Raw genomic sequence first — 23,736 nt, 5'->3', positions numbered from 1 at the left:
TATAAGTTTCATTCTTTAAATGGGTTAAATCCTTTCCTTATCAAGCTGTCGCAGTAAAACCCTTTGCTTTCTGTATTTTTACTACTTGTAAACATTTTTAAATTTTATTGTCGATCGCTGATTTATTGGGTTCACTATTATACATACTTAAATATTTTAGCATTATGTGGCAACACAATGACCCATTTTTTTTCCCTCCATAAATGTAGATAGGAAACATTCTAGCCTTTTAGGATAGACTTTAGCCACTTGGTGTCATCTCTGCACTCACCTCGACATCGATTTCGTTCGTTTTGGTAAATATTTTCCAGGCCGGATTCTCCTTGGGGGTATAGCGGTAGAACTCCCGCCTGCCCCGATACCATTTCACCGTGTAGAGCGTGTCGTTCTCGATGTCATAATTGCAGATTAAGAGCGCATTATCGCCACGCTTAACGGCGGACGGTATGCGAACGTTGACGTTCCGCAGCCCCACAGTGAGACCTGGAAAAAGAGGACGGGAAAAGAGGAACGCTGTAATGAGTTGTTGCCATGGAATCGGAGTGCGCTGAGCAGTAGCAGCCCGAGAGGCTTAAATATGACAAGTTATTGTGGCTTAATTATGATCCCCTACAGGATTACACGGGATTCCACGAGTACGGCACAACTTAAACTGCTCCTCACCAAGGGTAAATCATGGGGAATAAGCCCCAAAAATAAACAAACTTTAAACCCAGAAGTATATTGCGACATCTTAAGGTGTAAGGTTTATGAAACAAAACATCTGTTAAAGAATACTCAAGATTAAAATATTTTAATTTATTTTATTTATTACTTAAGGTTAAACGATCTATTTCAGATCTACAACATTTTGTGTAGTAACTAACCTACATATAGTCATTATTAGTTGTTATTTTTTATTCATATTTATTTCTGAAATATTTTTCTTTTAAAACTCATTTATTGTTTAACGTCTATACTTGTTTCGCAGTGTACCGCACCTCTGCTGCGTTGAATAAAAAGTAGGTCACCGACCATGAAACCCCTGAAAAAGGCCGAAAACAAAAAACTCCACATTATACGAGCAGCCCGCGTGTGTGATAGAGACAACCATAAGAGTCGCCCTCAAAAAGTTGATTATTAAACACAATTGTGCGATCAGCGGATGGAGCGCGTGCCTTGAGCTGTTCGCCTGTTCGAAATTATAAAAAGCTTCCTAGAAAATTTGAAACCGAAAGTGAATGCTTCAGAAGGGGCTGACCCTCCCCGAGAGAGCCGTAAATCATAAAGAGGCTCGATTTTTTCTTTTACAACCTTCGCTCGTCAGCGAAGTCAAGTCCACCATATAGGAAATCAAGTTGGGGCAGGCGACCAGGTGCCCAGAAACTTTAGATGGAGCCCTTTGTCAAAAGTGGCTGGGCAGCTAGACGAGTTCATTGACCTCCGGCAAAGAAGCAAAGATTTTGTGGCTGAGATCACATTATATCAGATGACGAGCAAGTGTTAGTTTATGAGTGCGTATCTGGTGTTCGGGTATCTCAAGTGGAGAGTTTCTCTGTGGTGAGGGCAACCTTTGAATACAGTATGTAAATGAATTCATCACAAGATATATTTGCAAAGGAGTTTGGTTAGATATTATTATAGTAGCGGGAATGGAATTTGCCATGCCACATCATTCAATTTAACTGAATGCTTCTTTAATGTAAATAGCTTATACTGCATCATCTTTGTTGCTTTTTCGAACATATTTATTAGGTATTTTTGTTTATGCCAAAACCTCGCTCAACATATTCAATCATCTACGAGGCAAGTGGCTAGTAACCAGGACTTGCTTGTTCCTAGGTCGGGTATCCCAAATAGCTATCTATAAATTGTTAATACTAAATGGGAAAAAAAAGAAACAGTAACCGGTTTCTAGGGGCCCAACGTGGGGTCTGTTTAAACAATTGCTGGTCGGTCCCCAGTTGGCAACTCAGCTCGTCGTCGACTGTTCGCGGTTCGTTTCTGGTTAACCTTGAATGCTAATTGTTGTTTCACGTTGATTTTAATGGCACTGGCTGCGTACGGTGCGCGTTGTCGTTTCGTTTTGTTGTTTCATATCAGCATAAAAATTTCATGCTGCCCCGTCTGCTTGGCAGCTGCTTTTTTCCATCGCTGAACGCCGGATCGAAATAGTACGAAAAAACTAATCTCATCCATATTGCCGGCTTTTCTAGCCGGCCGCCGTTTGTTGGCCAGCACAAATTTGCGTAAACAGAGCACTATTTGTTTTGCCGAATGGTGAGAAGGGTACCTCTTGGGACGGGGAATTGTGAGCGTGCGAGCATAGAAAGACTATTTAGAAACCGTTGCTGTTCTATTTTGGCCAGGCCAACAGAAGAGGGCCAACAACGCTGCTGCCAACTTGGCGGCAAACGTATTTAACTTAAGGAAACCTTGGGCTCGTCGTCTCGATCGAACTGGAAAACCTTGGAAAACCAGAAGCGGGGATCGGTTTGGAAAAAAAATAAATAAAAATAATAATAACTACTGCAAATGAATCGGAAAGGAGTCCATGAAAATTCAAAGGGCACTGGATAAGATAGAGTAGGTAATTATAGTAAATAATATTGAGTATTGAGCTCGGTGTGCTGACACGTAGAAGTAATTATGAACTATGAATAGTAAGAAGCATTATTAGTCTAGTTCTAATTCATACAGGCGCCATTATCCCCGGTTCAGCTGCTAAACGTGAACAGAAAATGAACTCAATGTTGAATACGAAGTTCTCAGCTATTAATTTCCAAAAAGACCATTATGAAAATTATTTACCAGATGAAGCTTTATCTACTTTATCTACTTAGCAACTTATCTACTTCCCCAATTTAAGTAGCTCATTGATATCCTTGCCTACGTTTCTGTCGTATCGTTGTTACTGTTGTTACTTGCAATGCCCATCTTGCAGATTATTTAACTTTGTATCCAAAGTCATAATACCAGTCCTAAGGTCATGTTGCTTGCATCTGATTTCACAGAATCCCTCGCCGATGCTCTACACCGTGTTGCCACTTCAGCGCTGCATTAAAACCAGCATTACAAGCGACCTGCTCTGGACGTCGCTTTCAATCGCCCCTCCCAGTTCACAATCATTGCTTTAGTTTTGACACAAATAAAAAAAAAAACGAAACACAGCGAAACCAAAAAGGCAGCGATTGGGAAACGAGGCCACCAGAAGCGAACGGCCAACTGGAACTGAAGTGCGAGCCACTTGGCATTATGTTGGCCTGTTACTCGCTGCCCCTATATTATCGATCATGATTTGAAAGCGAAAGTGAAGGCGGTGGTGGCGATGAGCTCAACTCATCCACCGCCGCACAGTGTCACATCGATGCTTTGATAAAATCGTAACAATGTTTGGGAGCTCGGTTCGGGTGGATTTATTTTATTTCACTTGTGAAACAATAATAAAACAACAAAACAAGGTGTACGATTATTTCCAGTGTAGCTATATAAAACTTTTAAGAATGCGGAGCTAAGTATCTGTGTAGTAGTATTACTTTAATGTTATATAAAGCTGAGATCAGCTATAAGCTGATTTAGCGTAAGACATTAATATGTATGTAAATGCAGAACCAAATAAAAATCAACATATTCAGTCTAAAATTTTTAAAAAAAGAGAATATTTAAGTTATTTGCATGCGTGTTTTATATACTGATCCATATATCTCAAATGTGAACTTTCAATACACACACAATGTGAATGTTTCTTTGTTGCTTGGGTCCACTGTGCGTGGCAGATACAGATACATTCGCAGATACAAACGCAGTGTGGACTCAGATACGTTTCGTTGACTAGCTCTGTCTGCTCGCCTGGTCGTCGAGCAAAGCCGGCTATCGATTTCTACATAAAAAACGAAAGTGAATTCCATCCGGACGGCTGCGCGTTGGATGCTCTTCGCTGACCCACTTTTTTGGGCGCGTTCGCTGACCTCGGTTGGCCCAAGGTTTGACGCTTCAAGTTGAGTTGAGTGGCCGCCAACGGTGTCACGTTCAGGGCCCGTCCCTGACCCACCGAGGGCTCCACCAGCACCACCAGCACCACCGAAAGCACTGGCACCCAACGATCGACGATTGAAAGAAAAATCAGACGCCTGTTGCGCCAGCCAGGCGATCAGCAAACTCAGCGCGTGACTCTGTAAAAGTGGTGCTTTTTTTTCGGCGGGTCAACGAACCCGGGCTCCAAATTTCGGAGATCGTTGACCGCCACGGTGGTGGGTGAGTGAGAGAGACCGCAGTTGGTGGTGTGAGCGAAACAGCGAGCGAACGACTATGGCGCCTGAGTGAGAGGGTGAGTGCAATGAGAGCGAGAAACGAGTTGCTCGTGTTCAGCGGCAGAGAAACCGCTGCTGACACACTTACACTTTTGATTCCCTCAGCAATCAGTTCCACAGTACGCACTACATAGAGAAAAAAAATATTCTTACTTTCTCAGCACATCAAATATTTTTAAACTCTTTTATTTTAAATAAATTAAACAAATAAATGACAAAACTAAAAAGGTAAACCCAACGTGGGGTTGATGCTTGATATAAAAGCTGTAACTTTCAGTTAAGAATTGGTATATACAAATTAATACACTTTGCTTAATTTGCATATCTAGCATTTTAAATATTTAATTTTTTACACATTGTTTTTCCAAAACTGTGTAGATCAATTCTTGTTCTTCTTCACCATATCGAAGTTTTCCTGTAGCTTATTGCATGGTAGCCACACTGAACTTTGTATTAAAATTACGAAGCAACAAATTGTTACTCAGACCGGCAAAATTCATGACTATATCCCAGCACCTAAGAATCATTAAATTATAGTTTTCCATAGAAGACGCCCGAAAAAGCAAGAGCAGCGCTGGAAATGTTTATAAACTTTAATGATCGCCTACCCCTCACGCGAAAAACATTATTTTTTTGTTAAATACGAAATCATAAACTTTTTATACCAAGCGCCCAGAAACCGTTTGAAAGCCGTTTGTCAAGTGCATCTTGCACGCTCCTCCACTTGAGTGAATAAGTGCCAAGGTTGAATTTGACTTGTGTAACAGAGCTATGGAGCACGGGGGCGTCAGCGGAGGGGCAGAGACCCCGCTCATAAGCTATGACACATACAGCAATAAAGAGATCGAGAATGATGTCGGCACCAGCCCTAGAATTCCCAATTCCCGAGTCGGTCGTTGCGCAATAGCTTCAAATACATTTTGTATCCGGGGAGCCTAGGAATCAGCTCCTCCACGCTGACCATTTATCCAAAATCCCAGGCGTTCAGTGATCTGGTGGAAGTACTTACGTTTTGGATAAATGTGATTTTTACTGTGCACTTGGAGAAAACAGTAATTAGGAACTTAAATACCACTAGGGCAGTTTAAGATTATATTTAAAGCAATGCCCTAGTTTTTTTGTTCTCTTATAATAAGAGAACTACACAAGCCTTAAATTAACGAGTTTAAAAAATACTGTGTATACGAAAACTAAAATCACGTTTTCTCTGTGTTCGTTTGTTTTTATTCACCATATAGCCGACTAGATATTTTCCCAAAATTTTTGAGTAAATGTATATTTGTTATGTATAAAATATGAGTAAGACAAGCACTATAAGCAACTGAGAACTTTAAAATACTTTATGTACCTTCAAAACTGCTTCGTCAACTAAGATTGCCACAGATTTTTTCAGTGCTCTTATGTTAAACAAATTAGTCTAAAGCTTTGTGAGAGTGCCAATAAGCAAATTAGCCCAGTGCCAGACCCCCCCCATTGGTATAAAAAGCAAACAGATAAATACATATGTACATATATATACATATATTTCTATACACGTGCGCACACAATCAGTATCTGAACACAAACCCATATCGGTGTATGAACGAGCGTATGTCGGTGGTGTGCGAGTGTGGATTCAGTCATATTGCCACTTATCAGTGGGTAGACATCGCCATGCTTTTAAACGCTGCTCGCCTATTCGAATTAGTACAAAATAATACCGTATTTCCTAGAAGCTTACGGATTCACCGTTACGCCGTAGTCTCCCAATGGATGTGAGAGGGACGGCAAAAAGCGAGGAGAGCAACAACAAAAGGGCAATTTAGTACGCTTTCCGTACACACGTTTGTACATATAACGCATACGCTCCGCTGCCTCGATCATAAACAAGTGCCTGTCGCCGCTGGGTGTGTATGTTTTTATTTTGTTTATATCAAAATTTAACAACAATTCGGATGGAAAAGTTTAAAACATTTTAAATAGTTTGCTAATAGAACAGGCGACCAGCACATTGAAATAGCTTTCGGTTGCACCGAAAAAGCAAAAAAGGCACCCGGTCAACGAATTGAGTTTCACATTCTCGTCGCTGTTTCGGTTTTTTCAGTAAAAGTTATGCGTCATCAGTTCCGTGAACTCAACAAAAGCTGATATGCGTGTATGCGGTAAAATAAGTGTGTGATAAGCATGCGATTGTGGATAGATCGTCACCAGCCGCTATTTTAATACGCGAACCAGACCCGGTTTGGTTTCAGTTCCCAGTAAGAGAGCGGTTATTTATGTATTTGCTTGCGTTTAATCCCGCTCAAGTACATGTGTAGGGCGAAATTCTGGCTTTAAGAATTTATGATTGATTTGTTACATGAAAATATTTTCTGTGAATTACTTATGATGTGACACAAAGCCTTCATGAGTTTTACTGTTTACAAAATCTTTTACAATCTTTTTACAGAGTAAAGTTTCTTAAAACCAATTCATCTTTGATCCAGTGCACGTATGGGGAAATGTTGAGAAATAGAGCGGGTCTAGTATCTGGTTCCCAGTCCTTGCCCGATAATGCGAGTCCAGCCAGGACGTATCGCCCAACAAAACAGAAAAGTCCGCCTCCAACGTTGTGGGGGCTGAACTCGTTAAACAAATCAGCTCCACAAAGAACATTCGTATCGGAATACGATTCCGGTGGCAGTTCAGCGCGGCAGTCTTCACGGGTCATGACGGCGTAGTTCCTGAACCACAGGATATCCGATTGGTTGGCCAAGGATGAACTCTGGGAGGGTTGTCCCCAGCCAATGGTCCGGCAGGACTCCTCGATAAAAACTGACTCCTGAAGAGGCAAGCAGATGGGTGAAATATGCGTGCCGAAGAACGGGGCATCCAGGAGGATGAGGGCCAGCTGCTCGTGGATCAGGATGCTCTTTACCCCACGGCTGTAATGCGGTTTGCTCTCCACCGTTCTGAGTCGATCCCAATCGCCAGCCACCACAGAAATTTGATCCTCCGGGGTGTTCTCAATCGGATACGCGGCAGTGATCACTACATCGTTTCGAATCAAAGTGGCTGCGGCTACATATATCCCATTGGCATAAATAGCTGCCATCCATGGACTATCACCGAATTGTGTTTGGAAAGTTTTGTTGGTGGGAAAAGTCTCCTGACCAATGGAACGCAAGCCGCACGTATTCAACCCACTCAGATTCAAGAACTTATCCTAAATAAATAGTTTAACAAATTGGTTTTTATTTTCGTAGAACTTCATTTTAGAACAGCAATTTTTGAACGAGCTTTTGTATATTTTCAGAAGCAATTCCGTTCTTACTTTTTTTTCTGGTCCCGATGTGGTTCGCTCTTCAAGATTTTCAGGTCGTTCGAGACCCAAGTCTTCATCATCGTCATGTTCATAATCATCTTCCTGGGGCAAAGAATTCGCACAAATCTCACAAATCGCTAAAGTGGAAATTAAAAACCATGTAATAAATTCTGGGTGGAATAAGGTCCTCATGATCGGAGGCTAAGATTTTGGAGATAATTTTTTCCAACTTTGCCAGTCGGAGGCTGCCAGCAAACTGAGTTGAATCAATGTGCAAGTTTTTATTAACGCACAATCAGGTTATTATACAGCTTTCGGGCGGGTAATTCGTTGCGAAGGAACAGCGCAAGAGTTATCGTTCATTACACGAATTTTAATATCAACTGGACCAGCAAGGTTTCTCGCTTTGTAAGATTAAATCCATGAATTAGGTTTCCTACGTACACAAAAGCCGTGCACAAACTTATGTGAGTTCATAAAATAATGTTTGTTTGATGTTGAAATCTATACGCCTTTCTTAATAGTTAATAGTGTTGAGTTTAAAAAATGTTGTGTGGGTTTTTGTGCAAAGTCAATATAGGCATTCCGTTGTTCCTATTCGGTATACGCCAGCATTTAAAAAATTTATAGTTGCTGTGCTAATTAAATTAAATCGGACGACTATATCAATATATAGCTGGCCTAACTGTTTTGTTTTTAATTTTTTTTCTATCCGCAATGATTACAGACGAAAAATTTATTGAAAATATTGAAAAAGTAATACATGTTTCGTATACATCAGTGGATTTTTTTTAAAACACATATTAACAGCAAGGGTATATACCGGTTCGCCGAAGCTCGCTTGCTTGTTTGTTTTTCTTAGATTTAAAACAAGTTGTAATTCAATGTCTATTCAAAGCGTTTGTTAAGAAAAATAGTTCTTTATTTTATTGAATTTATGAGTGCAGCCAGTTTTTCTGGTTAAAGTAAACCACATTGACCGAAATAATTTACTGACAGCCGCCTCTGGCATCTCGACTCTTCCACGATATTTCTGCAAAAATCACGTGTAAGCCGAACGAGCCTGCAGCTCGAAGTCGACGAAGGTGAGAAACCTCCGTCAGTCGCCCTCAACCTCGTCTTCGTCCTCATCCGCAAGCCTGTCCTCGACAGTGCTCCTCCGCATTGCTCGAGGGCTACTTTACACGGTGTCAGACGGTTTGGTCCTGATGCCTGTTGCACTTTTTGCACATAATCACGTCACATAAACGGACGTCAGGCCAGGATATGAACAACAAGCTGCCGCTCCCTTTCATCCTGGCGACATGTGACGCTTGGCTTTAGATGGTCGCTAGCAAAAAAAAAGCGGGATAAAAATAAAAATGAAGAGCAAGGGGAAACAGGGCCAGGAGTCCAGGGACCTTCCAACTTATTTCCCGACAGCCTGCTCCTTTCTCGCCGGGCTTTTCACTTTATGTTTATGTTGTGTGTTGTGGGCTGTGACGTTGGCCACTGACACTTTGCTCCTGCCACTGCTCTTCCTTTAGCTTTTCCGGATCCTGTCGCCTGTCTCGTACTTTTCACAAGCGGATGCGACCAGGACACCTGGACAAGCCGGGTGTTAAAATAACAGGCACCGAACATATTGACTTTTAAAATAAGCATTATGGCGGTAAATTTTTATGAAGCCCCGCCCTGTCACTCCTTATCGGATCCTTGGGATCCTGCCGCTGTGTGCGCCGGACAGCTGAGTGATTTATATATATTGTTTAATATTATTACAGCTGGCAGGTGGCCATTCGAACCCGCTTTCGCCTGGGCCCCGTTCCGGCCGACGGATGTGCAAAATGCGAAAAATTGAGCACATTACAAGCTCGGACTCCGACTCCTTATCCCTATCTGTGTCCATGTCCATGTCCAGATCCTTGTCCATGTCCACGTGTGGTCGGCAATAATTGTTAAAGTGTGCGGTTGGTTGGGACAAGATGCGGGGCGAATGATGAAGTGATGGCCTCTCGAATTGAAGCCAGGAAGCGTGGAAGTTTTCTTGCCGCTTGTCAAGCTCGAGAGGATTGTGCTCGTAAGCCTTGAGAGCAGTTAATGGTAATTGCAATTATCCAGCGAGCTTTATTGGTTAATGAACGAGCACAGGCTTAATGTTCTTGGGCTGGACAGATGATAATGCTCCCGGCAATTGCCCATCTGGAGCTGAGGGCATTCATCTAAGACGAATATCGGAAAGCACAGAACGCCGACTTAAAAAGTCCTTATTAAAGAATACTCAATGTTTAAGCAGTAAGGAGTAAAAAGAAAATTCTGAAACAAAAAAGGAAAAATTATAAAATAATTCATATTTTGTAAGCGTAAATCCTATAAAATTAAATGAAGGGTTTAAGCTGTAAATGGCTCCTAAAAAACATTATTATTTTTATTTTTGCCCAGAACAAGGAGAAAATCAATTAATAAACAAGAGAGAACGCTATAGTCGAGTTCCCCGACTATCTGATACCCGTTACTCAGCTAGTGGAAGTGCAAAGGAGAGTCTTAAACACAATTTTTGGCAGTTTGTAGGCGTTATCGTGGGGGTGGCAGAAAGTTTTTTGACAAATCGATAGAAATTTACAAGACCAATATAAAAATGAAAAAATATCAAAACATTTTTCAAAAGTGTGGGCGTAGCAGCTTTGGGCGGTTTGAGGGCGTTAGAGTGGGCGTGGCAACATGAATCGACAAACTTGCGCTGCTTCTATGTCTCTGGAGTCTGTATGCTTAATCTCAACTTTCTAGCTTTTTTAGTTCCTGAGATCTCGACGTTCATACGGACGGACAGACGGACGGACAGACGGACATGGCCAGATCGACTCGGCTATTGATCCTGATCAAGAATATATATACTTTATATGGTCGGAAACGCTTCCTTCTGTCTGTTACATACTTTTCAACGAATCTAGTATACCCTTTTACTCTACGAGTAACGGGTATAACAAGAGAGAACGCTATAGTCGAGTTCCCCGATTATCTGATACCCGTTACTCAGCTAGTAGAAGTGCGAAGGAGAGTCTTCCACACTGACAGTTTTTGGCGGTTTGTGGGCGTTAGAGTGGGCGTGGCAAAAAGTTTTTTGGCAAATCGATAGAAATTTACAAGACTAATACAAAAATGAAAAAATATCAAAACATTTTTCAAAAGTGTGGGCGTAGCAGCTTTGGGCGGTTTGAGGGCGTTAGAGTGGGCGTGGCAACATGAATCGACAAACTTGCGCTGCGTCTATGTCCCTGGAGTCTGTATGCCTAATCCCAATTTTCTAGCTTTTGTAGTTCCTGAGATCTCGACGTTCATACGGACGGACAGAAGGACAGACGGACGGACGGACAGACGGACATGGCCAGATCGACTCGGCTATTGATCCTGATCAAGAATATATATACTTTATATGGTCGGAAACGCTTCCTTCTGCCTGTTACATACTTTTCAACGAATCTAGTATACCCTTTTACTCTACTCTTTAATAAATAAATGCGGCCACAATTATATTCCACTTTGCGATACGCCCGCGACGCTTGGGCGCCCAATCGATTGTATTTTAAATGTGTTTGTTCGGCAGCGGCATTTTGCATGCCACATTTTTTGCTCTCAGCTTTCCACCAACTGAATCTTTTTCAAACGCATAACTGCTGTGTGTTTGCGCGTGTCCTGGCAGATCATTTTGGTAATTATCGTGTGCAAAAAATGTTTCTGTGAAGAGGGTTTAACCATCAGTTCGACTTGTGTAACCAAAATGACGGTTTAATGTTGTAAGAGGATTAATAATACGTTTCAGCAATTAAAAGTGGTAAATAAAGAGCAGAAAATCGTACAGCCTACAAGCAAAAGGACTTAAATAGTTAAATTAGGTGCATTTCATCACTTTTAAAGTACATTAAACGGGGTTGAAGCTTTTAAATATATGTAAGACGTTGAGTGATTATTACTGATTATTTACTGCTTACTGAGAAAAATTAACTACAATAAAAATAATATCATTAGTATCGACAGTATGACTGTTTTATTTGGAAACTTAGGGAAAACGGTATAGGAAACACTTAAATATTTTAGTTTGTAACTGATGATCTAATGAAAAAATTAAGTTGTTCCTTTGAAATATATATTTAAGACCCTCTAAATGTTACATAAATATTAACCTCCCTTATATTAATAAATGTTAAATTTCACCCGACTTTAAATTGGATTCAAACAATATGGCTCAAGTCAATAGATTTATCGACATTACACTAACGATTTCAATGCAAAGTGAAAGCCGCACTGCCAAGCCAACCACAAAGTGCAATTGAGGTCTCGTGGTGACTGATCGGAGGTTTTAGGTCGGCGGCGGTGCCAATTAGGATCTAGAAGTGGGGGTGTGAGCCATTTCAAAGGAGTAGGCTCCGCTCTTCCGCTCGGTCCTCAGTTTGAAACTCAGCTCGAAAAATGAAATTGAAGTATAAAAAGAAACACCAGCCGCTTGACCCAATTAAACAAGTTCTTCGAAAATTTGCACGTGGTGAGTAATGACACAAATATGGCACCCCGTCGATTTCAAATGAAAATAGTCAAAATAAAGAGAATTGCCAACTGAATATAAATTTAAGGACATGCTTTCAGGCTATTCAGTTTTCGGTTAAACGGATTGGCTTTTAATGCTTTCTTCACCTTTCTCCAACAGTACTTGGCAAGGCCTTTTTATACCTCGGCACCCCACCCCAGTGTCCACTCCACCAGTCCAGTGCGTTAAACCTACTGCACTGTCACTATCTTGGCGTCTGTCCAGTCTGCACCCTGAGTTCCTTTTCAGGAAGCGGTACATCATGTTCGAGTCCGTATTCTTCGTGCTGCGGCAATTCTACAACTTCGTCTGCCCCATGCAAATCTACGAAATCGAGGAGGCTGAACAAGTGGGCCACCAAGAGGAGTGGGATATTTGGAGAGAACTTTGAGATTCGACGGCATGACAACCAAACAAACTGATTAATGGCGGGCTGGGCGGAAGCTGTTGGCAATAAAGAGAACTCTCGCTTTTCCTGGTAACCCCACTCCGCTACGCACATAATTTTCGCATAAATTGTCAAATGTTTAAAGCCTGAGCAACAGTCAAGGTATCCAAAGCCTGCGGATTAAACTTATTGCTTCTAGCTTTTGGGTTTGTAGTGGTGGGGGTGGTAATGGTGTCTGTTATCAGGCATCATTGAGTGTCATTGAAACGCCAGTAATTGCGTATTAAAATTACACACCAGGGACCATTTGCTTAATGAAATGAAGCCGTGTCTAAAAGCTAATTAGGTTGTCGTTTCCCTGGCATTTATGCAAAGTAATTGAAGAAATACACAGAAGGGAGTAGTAGTGGGTACGGGAATAGTTCCCGTAGTCCCTGATCAGGATTTTAATTTTCCACTCCAATGAAGATCTTTAGTTAGCACATATCTGTGTATTCATTACGGTAGGTGTCACCATCGAGCTGGCTGCTTAGCAATTCAAATGTGGTCTTGGTTGCTCACCTTTGACCCCCATTCCGATTCCCATTTCCGAAACACCGTCTTTCAATAAGCCGGTCCGAGTTGCAGGACCAGCCGTCAATCTGCCGACTCGCATTCAATTTGTTTAGTTTGTCGAACCACCCACATGTCGAAAAGGCCTTGACATGTTTTCCGCCCCTTTTTCCGTCTTTTCTCGCCGCCCCAACAGTTGACACAATTTGACTTTTGGCATCCGAACGTTCGAACAACGCCCTGAACTTTTGAACTAATCTATTTGTATTTGTTTAGCTTGCTAGCAATGGCAACTTTATTGTGTTGTTGTGCCATCGTGTGTGTGTTTTTTACCCTCGGGCAGGTGCAAAATTTATACGTAGGTGGGAGCCAGGTGAGGCAGGTCGTTTGAGTTCCCATAATGGCTTTCTTAGTGGCACTGCCCCATCAGAGAGGAACAAGTTACTTTGGATAAGCAAACAAATATGTTTTGGTTGGCCTTCCTATTTTTCGCGGTATGAAAGTCTAATGATTTATAATTATAATAATGATAAATAATGATAATGATTAGGTAGTACACTTGTAACTACGCAACCTCTGAAGAAGTCGCGCCTTAAGTGTTAAAGATATTTGGAGCGAGGTCGCTTTCCTAAGATTATCGCAATGGCATTACCGATAGAGATATGGCATTGCTTTGCCAATTATGGGGCTATTCGAGCCCCGCCCCTTTCCGTTTGCTGCCATTAATACCACAAATTAGCCCGGAAAGTGGAAGTAACCAGAGGGGAAAGCCTGGAGTCAAGGACTGAACTAATAACTTCTACTTGCGTGAACAGCCCGTAAACCAATTTCTTCCGGCTGTGCTTTCATTAGCGCTGCCTCAATGGCCAAGGCACCCCGATTTCGAAGATTCGTCCTTGGCTCCGGCTCGGACCAAACGATTATTGGGCTCTCCACTTGTGCTAAAGTTTAAGCCTCTACTCCGCTGATTGCCAGATTTGTTAATTATGCACGTTATAATTAATGTTCGCTATCCCGTGTTGACCTGCCACTCCCTTTAACGCACTATCACCCACCCCAGCAAGCCCCCTTCCACTAGCCAACTAATTGTCAATAAATTTGCCAGCCCAAAACATAATTTCCCAGCCGAGAATACCGAGAACCAACCATACCCATGTCCATGCTCAGGAAGCTCTGTGCTGTGATGCTGGCTGTCAGTTGCGCTTAATGCTTAAATGAAATCTAATCACGTTCTAATTTTGGTTAAGTGTGACAGCGAATTGTGCCCCCCCCCCCCCCCTGTCTAGATCACCAATACCTCATCTTTGATCCCTCCCATTTTAGCCCACTTCCGTTGCTCGTCTCCTTTATTTCGTTTCCCCCATTTAAGTGGGCCACTTCCACTTCGTCTGCTTTTTTTTTTTTTTTTGGCAGAGTGCCAGTCGGTAAAATTTGCATTCAACGACGGCTACTCCCCTGCAGTCGGAGGGAAATCTTTGAACGACGTATTAAGAATTTTAAAGAGAGCTTTAAAGAAAACTAGGTAATTAAAATATTGGGGTGATTGAATTCTTTAGTTTTCCCCCTCAGTAGAATGTATGAAAAGCAAATTTATAAATTTATATTAATCTTCAATTACGCAATGCCTACATCTACAATTTACCTGACTCAAATTTACTGTTTAGAGGTTTATTATCTCGAGTTTCGTTCTCCCCGCTAATGATCAGAGTTAGACGGTTTTCCTCGGCTGATGGAAAAGTTATATTTAATAGCGCAACTGGCGTTAAATCTCCCATGACCACATCCACCATCACTGCTTGTTTCATAACTTTTCGTTTGAAAACGACGCCAGGAGGGCAGAGAAACTATTTCGTTTTCAAATTAGCTAACGGTTTTCCCTTTGAAAATCTAGTTAATTAGCGCTTAACAACAAACAACTCGGGGAGAAAAAGCAATAGCGGTAGAATCATCTCTATCATCGTCATCATCATCATCGTTTCGCGCCAGTCGAGCAACTTTTTTGGCGCAAAATAGTTAAAAAACTGGGTGGAAGACTGCATGCAAACCACCCACTGGACTCCGAAAAGTATGCAGTGCGAAAATGTTCGTGAATTAAGCAATTAGCCAAGTCGAAGAAAAGGGAGAAATACAAGCTGTGAATTGCGAATAAGCCGGCATCCCAAGTTGCCTATATTGTTGCACAAGTCTGGCGCTGACCCACTGCTAATTGACCAATATTCCCGTCTTGGCCATCATTATCATCACGATACGGGTCCCGGCTTGGGTTTTGGTATTGGTATTGATCCCCGTTTGGTATCCGTTTGGTTCTGGCATTGGCATGGTAATTGCAATTGCTGGCATTCCACTTCCCCATCGAAGCCCAGAGGTTGCTGTGTCCCCCCACAGCATAAATACAGCCAACAAATGGAATTTATTCCAGCCAGCCACGAATTCCAATTTTGAGCATTAGCTTCCCTTTCCTTTGGTTCTTTGAACGTAGCCGTAGTGGCTTTTATGATAACCGGGTGAATGCTTCGATTTATTATAGGAAAAGCGCATTTATCTTTGTGGATTTTTCTAAAACATGTGCTAACTTCTTTTTATAACTTTCTAAGAATGGGGAATTGCGCTTCAAGTTTCCCTGAAGTAGAGTATCTAACATTCGAACTGAGTTACATTGGGATGCGTCTTTCCTTCTGTCGACTGCTTTTTGGCACATTGCTTATTGATTATTTTTACTAATTTATGTGCTAATAAAATTGTCAATTTGTATGCGTGCAGCGGCAGTTCGTTTTGGAGCGGATTTCACTCCAGTGAGTGGCTGCGATATCGTTGCGAAGGATTTTAGAGAGGAGTGAGATGCTAAGGATGGCGCAGCTGACAAAACCATTAGACTTAAGTGTCTCCTGCTGCCCAGAGGCGCCCTCTCTTGCTTCCCTTTTTGCTCAAAGCCGTCGCCCTGTCTCATTGTCAGAGGGCAGAGTGCCAAAGGCGCTTACAAATGACGCTGCAGGACATTTCTGGTAATGATTTCCCGACGCAGGCCAACCAGCTTTGGCTTTAGTTTCACATTTTCGCCGGGAACAATCTCACTCATTCGCTGGCCAATCCAATCCTGTCTTTCCTCAGGTCCGGGAATTTAAACTGGCTTATTATGCCGCATTTGAGTTTAAATACGGCCGCAAGGATTTCGCCGATTGCCACAGGGCTATTGATAATCTTTCGCGCAGTACCTATGCAAATGTTCTGGAGAATTATGGCAGGCTTGGGAATTGAATATCAAACGAACAGAGTAGGGTTAAGGTAAGCTGCGCACATTGGTTATCTCTATGGAATTTTAGTTCAAACTTCACTGGAACTTATTTGGGAGTTCAAGTAAGTATTGCATGACATCCTTAGCCTTCAATATACATTGAATTTCATTGAGAAGAGCCGATCTGCTTTATCAGCTAGAGTAATTGACTTTAATCTTGAATTATTTGCCTTTTCATTCTTATTTATAAAATAACTTTCTTTATATTCTCTGGAAAGCGATTTGCATTTATTGACGGATATTTCGAATAAATGTGTAGCAAGTGATTGAACCCAAACCTCTAAAATAATGTTTAATGTTTTTCAAAGCTTTCTAAAGCCATCGTGTTCAACTTCAATATACTTTTTAGGCCAACAATTCCATCACATGAGCCCAATCTGCGTTTCGCCGCCTCTGCGCCCTGACATAAACAATATTTTTGCACATTTCCCCAAAGCACCCACTTCCACTTAGCAACCTTCTCCGGAGGACCGCTGCTTTTACACCATTTGGGCCATTTGAAGAGGGTGGGAAAGGGGGATCCTTGAGCAAACCACTTGATGACGAAGACATTTCGCCAGCTAAAAAATCGTATTTACAATATAATTTACACTCAAAGTGAAGAAGGAGGGGAGATGGGAAAGGCCAGGCGGTGATGAAGAGCGGGTAAAAAGGGTGAACCTGGAGCAGTGTGGCCCATTCAAAGTGGTACCACTCAAGTGCCACTTTGGCGTACTTGTGCCTGACCAGGATCCGTCTGAAAAATGGGACAATTTTATGCCCTTTAATGGCAAAGTTTTAGTGGTCAATGCAATGGCTGCCGCGACAACATCATCAGGATCCGGGCATTACCAGGGTCTTCGTAAAGGAGTGGCGACTGGAATGAAGCTCCGTTTCTCACGTTAAATTATGTAAAAATATAATTCTCCATAAAAAGGAAGGGGAAAAGCATTTGGTAGCTGGTATATGGGAAAATGACGGAAAAGGTGAAAATTGTATTACACGAAGACAAGTCGAGTTCTGCACTTGCTGATGCTTTCCGCTTGCCGCCCTTTGATGTCGTGGCGCGGAAATTGAATAAAAATAATTTGTAATGCGTTTGCTCTGCGGCAGATGGCTGGTGAGTTTGTGGTTGAGCGCTGAATGAAATGGAAATTACGGGAAATTTTGTAAATTAATGAGATGTTAAGGGGGCGAACCAGCTTGACGTAATTAATGAAGAGAATGCGAGTGCGACCCAGCAATTCAATATATATCGGTAACTTATTTATAAATGGGCCCAAATTGGTGTTATTAAAGCCAACCTATGTACTATAAAGAATAAATAAATATTTATTTTTAATCTTTCCATGCTTTTAAGTATTTGTTGTTTGCGTAAGCGCAAGTTATACAAATTCAAAGAAAAACACAGTTCTGAGACACATACATATATGATTAAGCTTTAGTGCTAACGCTTTATAAGTATACACACGTCATTTTTAAATATGCCCGACATGCTTGATCTAAAGACCTTATCGTCGTCAAGAGATTCAAAGAAGCCTTATCAAATAATAAATATAATGTTCACTGGCAATAAGTTGGCGGTTCAATGGCAAACGGCAGTCTATTGAAGACCGTCGCTTTAAATGGATCGCCTTTGCATCCTGCTCCTCGTGCTTTTGGGAACCTCTCGGATTCAGGCCCGTTACTGTGGTGGGTCCAGGGCAAACATGTGCATCCAGCGAAACCGTTGCCGTATTGGAACAGAAACGGGAACACCAACCATAGATTTTAGAGGACTTAGTAACGGTAATCAGGGATGTGAATCTGGGCATACCTGCTGCCCGATAACAGAAATAGTAACGACGACGAATAGCTATCTCTTGAATGTGTTTTTTTGACAATCCATTGTTTTTGCAGTTACAATATTCGGTACAGACAGACAATCAACAGATTCCTCTCGACTGTGGCCACATGAATCGCCAAGGAGTGAGCTTCACCATAACTAACGCGAGAGACATCGCGCAGGATGGCGAACTGCCATGGATGGTGGCTGTGCTCGATGCCAGAAACAGCCAGGCGATTGGAGGTGGCTCCCTTATTAAGCCGGATGTGGTGCTTACATCCTCGTCGAAAACCTCAGAAATTCCCGAGAACTACCTCATTGTGCGGGCTGGCGAATGGGACTTTAAAAGCTACACCGAGCTGCGACCACATGTGGATGTTCCGATCAGAAAGATCGTTCGACATCCCGGTCTCAGTATGACAAGTGGTGCCAGTAATGCGGCCCTTCTGTTCCTTGCTAGACCGCTTAATCTGGACCACCACATAAATCTCATTTGTTTGCCTCCGCCGAATCGAAACTATATCAATAACCTTTGCACCGTCAGTGGCTGGGGCAAAAAAACCGTCTCGGACAACTCATACATGAATGTCCTGAAGAAGATCGAGGTGCCATTGGTGGAAAAAAGTGTGTGTCAAACGCAACTGCAAAATTTCGTCGGCAAAGAATTTTTTCTCGATAACAGCCTGATGTGTGCCGGAGGAGAAGTTGGAAAGGATTCGTGCAAAGGCGATGGAGGTGCCCCCCTGGTCTGCCCACTGCAAAGCGATCCCAATCGGTACGAACAGGTAGGAATCGTCAACTTCGGATTTGGATGTGGAAAGCCCATTCCTGCTATCTACACTGATGTTTCCCATATTCGAAGCTGGATTGATTATAGTATCCTAGAGAATGCAGTCAACTATTCTCCCCCATCACCTGGTCAAGTCGTAGAATCTATTCGGAATGAAGGCTATGGGTCTGGCGGTCTTAGATATGATCCGAATGGGATCCAAAAACCTAATCAAGGTGGAGGATTCATTTCGTATTTAGGCCAAGGATATGAAGACAATGGACCTCTTCCAATCGGAGGACATATTCCAAGTGTGCGCCAAGAATACAGTGGCATTGGATATGATCCAAATCCTGAAGTCGGATCTCCATTATTTGGTGCATCTGGTGCCGGAAATCAAAATCCAAATATAAGGCAAGAAAATTTTGCATCTAATCAAGTTGAAGTCGGCAGAAATAGTAACGATCTTGGTGGCAGAACGGTAACTGGAGGCGGTGCTATTCAGAATCCCAACAAGAATAATGTTAATAATCCTGAATTCGGAGATTTTACATTTGGTGTATTAGGTGCCGGAGATCAAAATCCAAATATAAGAGTCGGCGGAAAAATCAACGATCTTGGGGGCAGAACTAGAGGCGGTGCTATTGAGAATCCAAACAAGATTAATGTTATTAAGCTTGGTGATTTTCCTACCACAACGACTACGCCAAGTCCACCTGTCAAAATGGTAATAGTAAAGGCCTAACCTAATTAAATAATTATATCAGAGAGCTTTTAATATATAAATTACCTACATATAACGCTTATATACATATAGGCATTTCTGTAATATTATATTTTTGTATTATTTAACGGACGAAATTGTGTTTATAAAATTGGGATTTTCATAAATATGGAAAGCACAGAAGTATAATCATAAATTGTTGATTTATTCTATTAATACCCTTAGGTCAGATAATCTCATTATTTATTTAGTGGGGTAACCTTATGGACATTTTAATCCATCTGAGCTGATTTGCTTGCATTGCACATTACAAACGCGCTTATATATTGGCTACAATACTAGCTGATATCGAGTTAGGCCATCAGCAGCTTCACAGGCTCTCATCCAATTGATTGTGTGGCCCACCCAAAATCCGGCTAATTGTGCCCGAGTTTGGCCGGAGTTTATTGCGAAGGAAGCTGGCCTCAAATAGCCGCCCTCCAGATACAACCAATTTCGCAGAAAACAACGCACAAAAACTGGCCCAAAATGGGGGCTTACTATAGTTACTTGGCACTCAGAGGTGAACGTCGAATGTGGAACACATTGTGGTCCTATTGCTTTTAGCCGGAGTTCGCTTCTTGTTTATTTGTTTGTTTGACTGATTTGCTTTTGTTTATTTTGATTTCCGGCTCAAATGCCGAATGGGCAGAGGCGGATCCTTGTCGATTTCTACATTGATTGTGTTGTCGCAGCAGGAGTTCGATTTCCTCTGCGGGAGTGTGTGTATGTACTGGTGCTTGTACAGCAGCAGATTAGTGTTGACAAACAGTCAAATGGCAAAAGGTGATGCTGGCTCCTGCGACATCATCATCAGGCCGTCCATAATCCCATAAACACCTCCCGCACACAGCTGGAACCATTGAAAACCTTTGTTTGCCTTTCCACGCAGCATCATCAAAGGGAAACTGAATCAAAATCCGAGTCTACATGCGATTCCAGGAGTGGGCCAGTGAAAATGGCATCCGATTTGCCCCGATAGGTAGTTTACTGCGCTTTTTGCCCTCCAACTTGGTCCATCGGATAGTTGAAACTTCATTATTATTTTGCATAAAAAATGCATTAATATGTCACAAAGTCATAACTTCTGTTTTACTGTTTAACATCAACTGAGCTCAGCTCAGACATGGAATAACTTTAAGTGGTTCGGTAAAAAAGCTTTATATTTCACTTTTTTGTGGGGATTTTTTACAGCGCGCCGCGGCGCCTCGTAAGCGCTATATTCTGGCGAAATGTATGTTTATAATTTGAATGGTAGCGATTTAATAAAAAAAAAACTTAAGACTAATGAATCGGGATTACAAGAGACAATACATATTAAAGGCTTATAAGCCTTATTTTGCTTGACAGCGCGTTTCGTTAAATATGTTTAGCTGTAAGAACTTTAAGAAAAGTGTAACAATTTAATTTTTAAGAAAAAAGTTATGGAAGTTTTTATGTATACATTTACTATATATAAAATAAGAATAACAAAACTTTTAAATTCGTGTAAATAAACAATAAATATGATTCGTTCTTAAAACCAAAGTGTTTGCTCTGAAAATAAAAGTACTCATACTTCAGTTTTAAATGTGTACAACTTAAACCGTGAATTTATAATGCACATATTAAAATTTGACGAGTTTGGGTCAAGTATTTTTAATATTTATTTTAAGTATTTCCCATACTTAAAGCAGTACATTTATCGTACTTGGATCCAGAACGTTCGTTCTCAAATTCATAATTTCGGTCTCAAATTATTCGTTCTTGAATTTAAATTTTTGTCCTTGAATCAAAAAAATTCGAGTTTACCGTACTTTCGATGCGGTTCGTTCTTGATTTGATATCGAAAAGCGTTAATTTTTCCCTGAGTGTATTACTGAATTATATTTATACCCGTTACTTGTAGAGTAAAAGGGTATACTAGATTCGTTGAAAAGTATGTAACAGGCAGAAGGAAGCGTTTCCGACCATATAAAGTATATATATTCTTGATCAGGATCAATAGCCGAGTCGATTTGGCCATGTCCGTCTGTCCGTCCGTCTGTCCGTCTGTCTGTCCGTATGAACGTCGAGATCTCAGGAACTACAAAAGCTAGAAAGTTGAGACTAAGCATACAGACTCCCAAGACATAGAAGCAGCGCAAGTTTGTCGATTCATGTTGCCACGCCCACTCTAACGCCCACAAACCGCCTAAAACTGCCACGCCCAAACTTTTGAAAAATGTTTTAATATTTTTTCATTTTTGTTTTGGTCTTGTAAATTTCTATCGATTTGCAAAAAAACTTTTTGCCACGCCCACCCTAACGCCCACAAATTGCCAAAAACTGCCAGTGTTTAAGACTCTCCTTCGCACTTCCACCACCTGAGTAACGGGTATCAGATAGTCGGGGAACTCGACTATAGCGTTCTCTCTTGTTTTTTATTTGCATGAGCATTAAACGCAAATAGTCTAGGGAATTGTGTTTGAATTTCCTTCATTCCCCGGCTAAAGTTAAACATTACCAATTAAACAAAAATTAAATTATAATCATTCAGTGGGAACAAAGTCCTGTTTGTGTTTCTAAAGAGAATGAGAAGAAACTCGTTGCAGGCAGCATGGATATCGACTGTGAATTTGCACCGAATATACTTTATTTTATTTTTTGCAGCTGTATGTGCACATATGTATAAATTTTAAGCAGATATATTGTGCAGAACCGAACTGCCGAAAAACTCATTAAGGCTGCAAATGAAAAAGAAATTACAAACAATTATTAAAATGTCCACTTCACGCATGCATCCAAGAACAACGAAAAAACACAGAGGAGAAACGAAAATAATAGCAAACTTTTGCGCTGCAAACTTTTGCAAGCAATTAAATATATTTGTCACTTCAGAATGGCTGACAAGCCAGGGACCTTTTTGAAACCGCAACAGAATCGAGTGGTACCGGGTGGTGCGGATGGCGGTGATCGTGGGGCTGTCAAACATTAAACTGAACCACATCTCCGTAACAACTTCTAGCCACCTCCCGGCAAATGCAAAGAAACCTTTAACCCTCACATAAAGTTGCCTAGTAACTGGCACTTGTGACAAGTTTCGGCAAAGTTTTCTTTTCGCCCGCCATTTGTACTGCAGTTAACTGCAGTAGTTAAAATTTATAAAGTTTTAATCATGTGGAGCATTAGCCACTCATACTAGGCTGTGTGTGTGCACACATCAATAAAGATGTCCTAAAGTAAAATGTATAATTTTTCAGCAAGCTATTTAAATGACGAAACCAAATAATAAGGGTTGAAATGAATAAAAGATAAATAAGCTTTTATAAGGGGCATTTTAAATACATCAATCACGGAATTCCTAGTCAATGTTAAAAGAAGTCCTTGGTCAACATAGCCAAGCCAGATAGCAAACAAAACCAGGTTTTCGCTTATCGACCCCAACCGATCCCCAGGACGATTCTTCCTTCTCCGGCTGGTGAGAGTCTCCAGCGGCAGGGACACTCTAAAAGCAGCCAAGTGGAATCAATTAATCTTTGCTCGCAAACATTTGCCAGTGGCCCAGCCGAAAAAGCAACACCAGCATGCTGACGTCTACGGAGTCCAAGTCCGAAAATATGTAATGGGGGCTCTGCCGTTTCTCGCTCTAGTGCTGAATGAAATGTTTCAAGAAAAGTGCAGCTTGCAGCTATGAAAAATGATAAATTTTACTTTGCAGCTCCCATTCCGGTCCCGGTCCGTTGCCGCCTTCCCGATGCTATTTTATTATTTATCAAGCTTATTACGGAGGCAGCAGCATTCAAGGGGGGACCTTCGGGATTCTTCAGCTGCGACTGTGCAACATCCTAGCAACCCCGCCATGGGATTGCCGCTCGGTTTGATATTGAAAAATTATTGCTTTTTATGAAATAGTGCCATAAATTATTCGTAATACATTAACAATTATTTAGTAGTTGTTCGCCTCTCTCGCTCGCCGACATCTACTCAAATGTGTGATATATAGCTCGTACTTACTCAAGCGAGTCTCGACACACGAGAGGCAGAAATTAATATTATTTTGAAATCAATTACCTA

General features: G+C 41.5%; 4 protein-coding genes across 5 annotated transcripts in view; 2 read left to right on the top strand and 2 right to left on the bottom strand.

The window, feature by feature from the left end:
- The window catches only part of LOC120455373, a 60,632-nt gene that overhangs the window by 2,583 nt on the left and 34,313 nt on the right, over window positions 1–23,736 (bottom strand). For both annotated transcript variants that reach the window (XM_039641489.1, XM_039641499.1), the window contains exon 3: window positions 272–483. In XM_039641489.1, coding sequence (XP_039497423.1) covers window positions 272–483 — 212 coding nt within the window. The remainder of the gene's footprint in view (window positions 1–271; window positions 484–23,736) is intronic.
- LOC120455381 (phenoloxidase-activating factor 2-like) lies at window positions 5,797–7,778 on the bottom strand. The gene is made up of 2 exons (XM_039641511.1): window positions 7,582–7,778; window positions 5,797–7,473 (listed from the first exon to the last, which is right to left on the bottom strand). Exons 1-2 carry the CDS (start codon window positions 7,762–7,764, stop codon window positions 6,712–6,714), a joined length of 945 nt encoding a protein of 314 aa, XP_039497445.1. The 5' UTR covers window positions 7,765–7,778; the 3' UTR covers window positions 5,797–6,711.
- On the top strand, window positions 11,933–12,719 carry LOC120455389. Its single transcript, XM_039641524.1, has 2 exons — window positions 11,933–12,091; window positions 12,254–12,719. The coding sequence occupies exons 1-2, from the start codon at window positions 12,019–12,021 to the stop codon at window positions 12,553–12,555; spliced, it is 375 nt and encodes a 124-aa protein (XP_039497458.1). The 5' UTR covers window positions 11,933–12,018; the 3' UTR covers window positions 12,556–12,719.
- Window positions 17,970–19,790, top strand: LOC120455351 (phenoloxidase-activating factor 2). The gene is made up of 2 exons (XM_039641449.1): window positions 17,970–18,182; window positions 18,244–19,790. The coding sequence occupies exons 1-2, from the start codon at window positions 17,970–17,972 to the stop codon at window positions 19,681–19,683; spliced, it is 1,653 nt and encodes a 550-aa protein (XP_039497383.1). The 3' UTR covers window positions 19,684–19,790.

This window comes from Drosophila santomea, chromosome 2L (assembly GCF_016746245.2).
Source record: "Drosophila santomea strain STO CAGO 1482 chromosome 2L, Prin_Dsan_1.1, whole genome shotgun sequence".
Lineage (NCBI taxonomy): Eukaryota > Metazoa > Arthropoda > Insecta > Diptera > Drosophilidae > Drosophila > Drosophila santomea.
The sequence above is the reverse complement of the archived record's forward strand: the minus strand, read 5'-3'. Positions and strand labels throughout refer to the sequence as shown.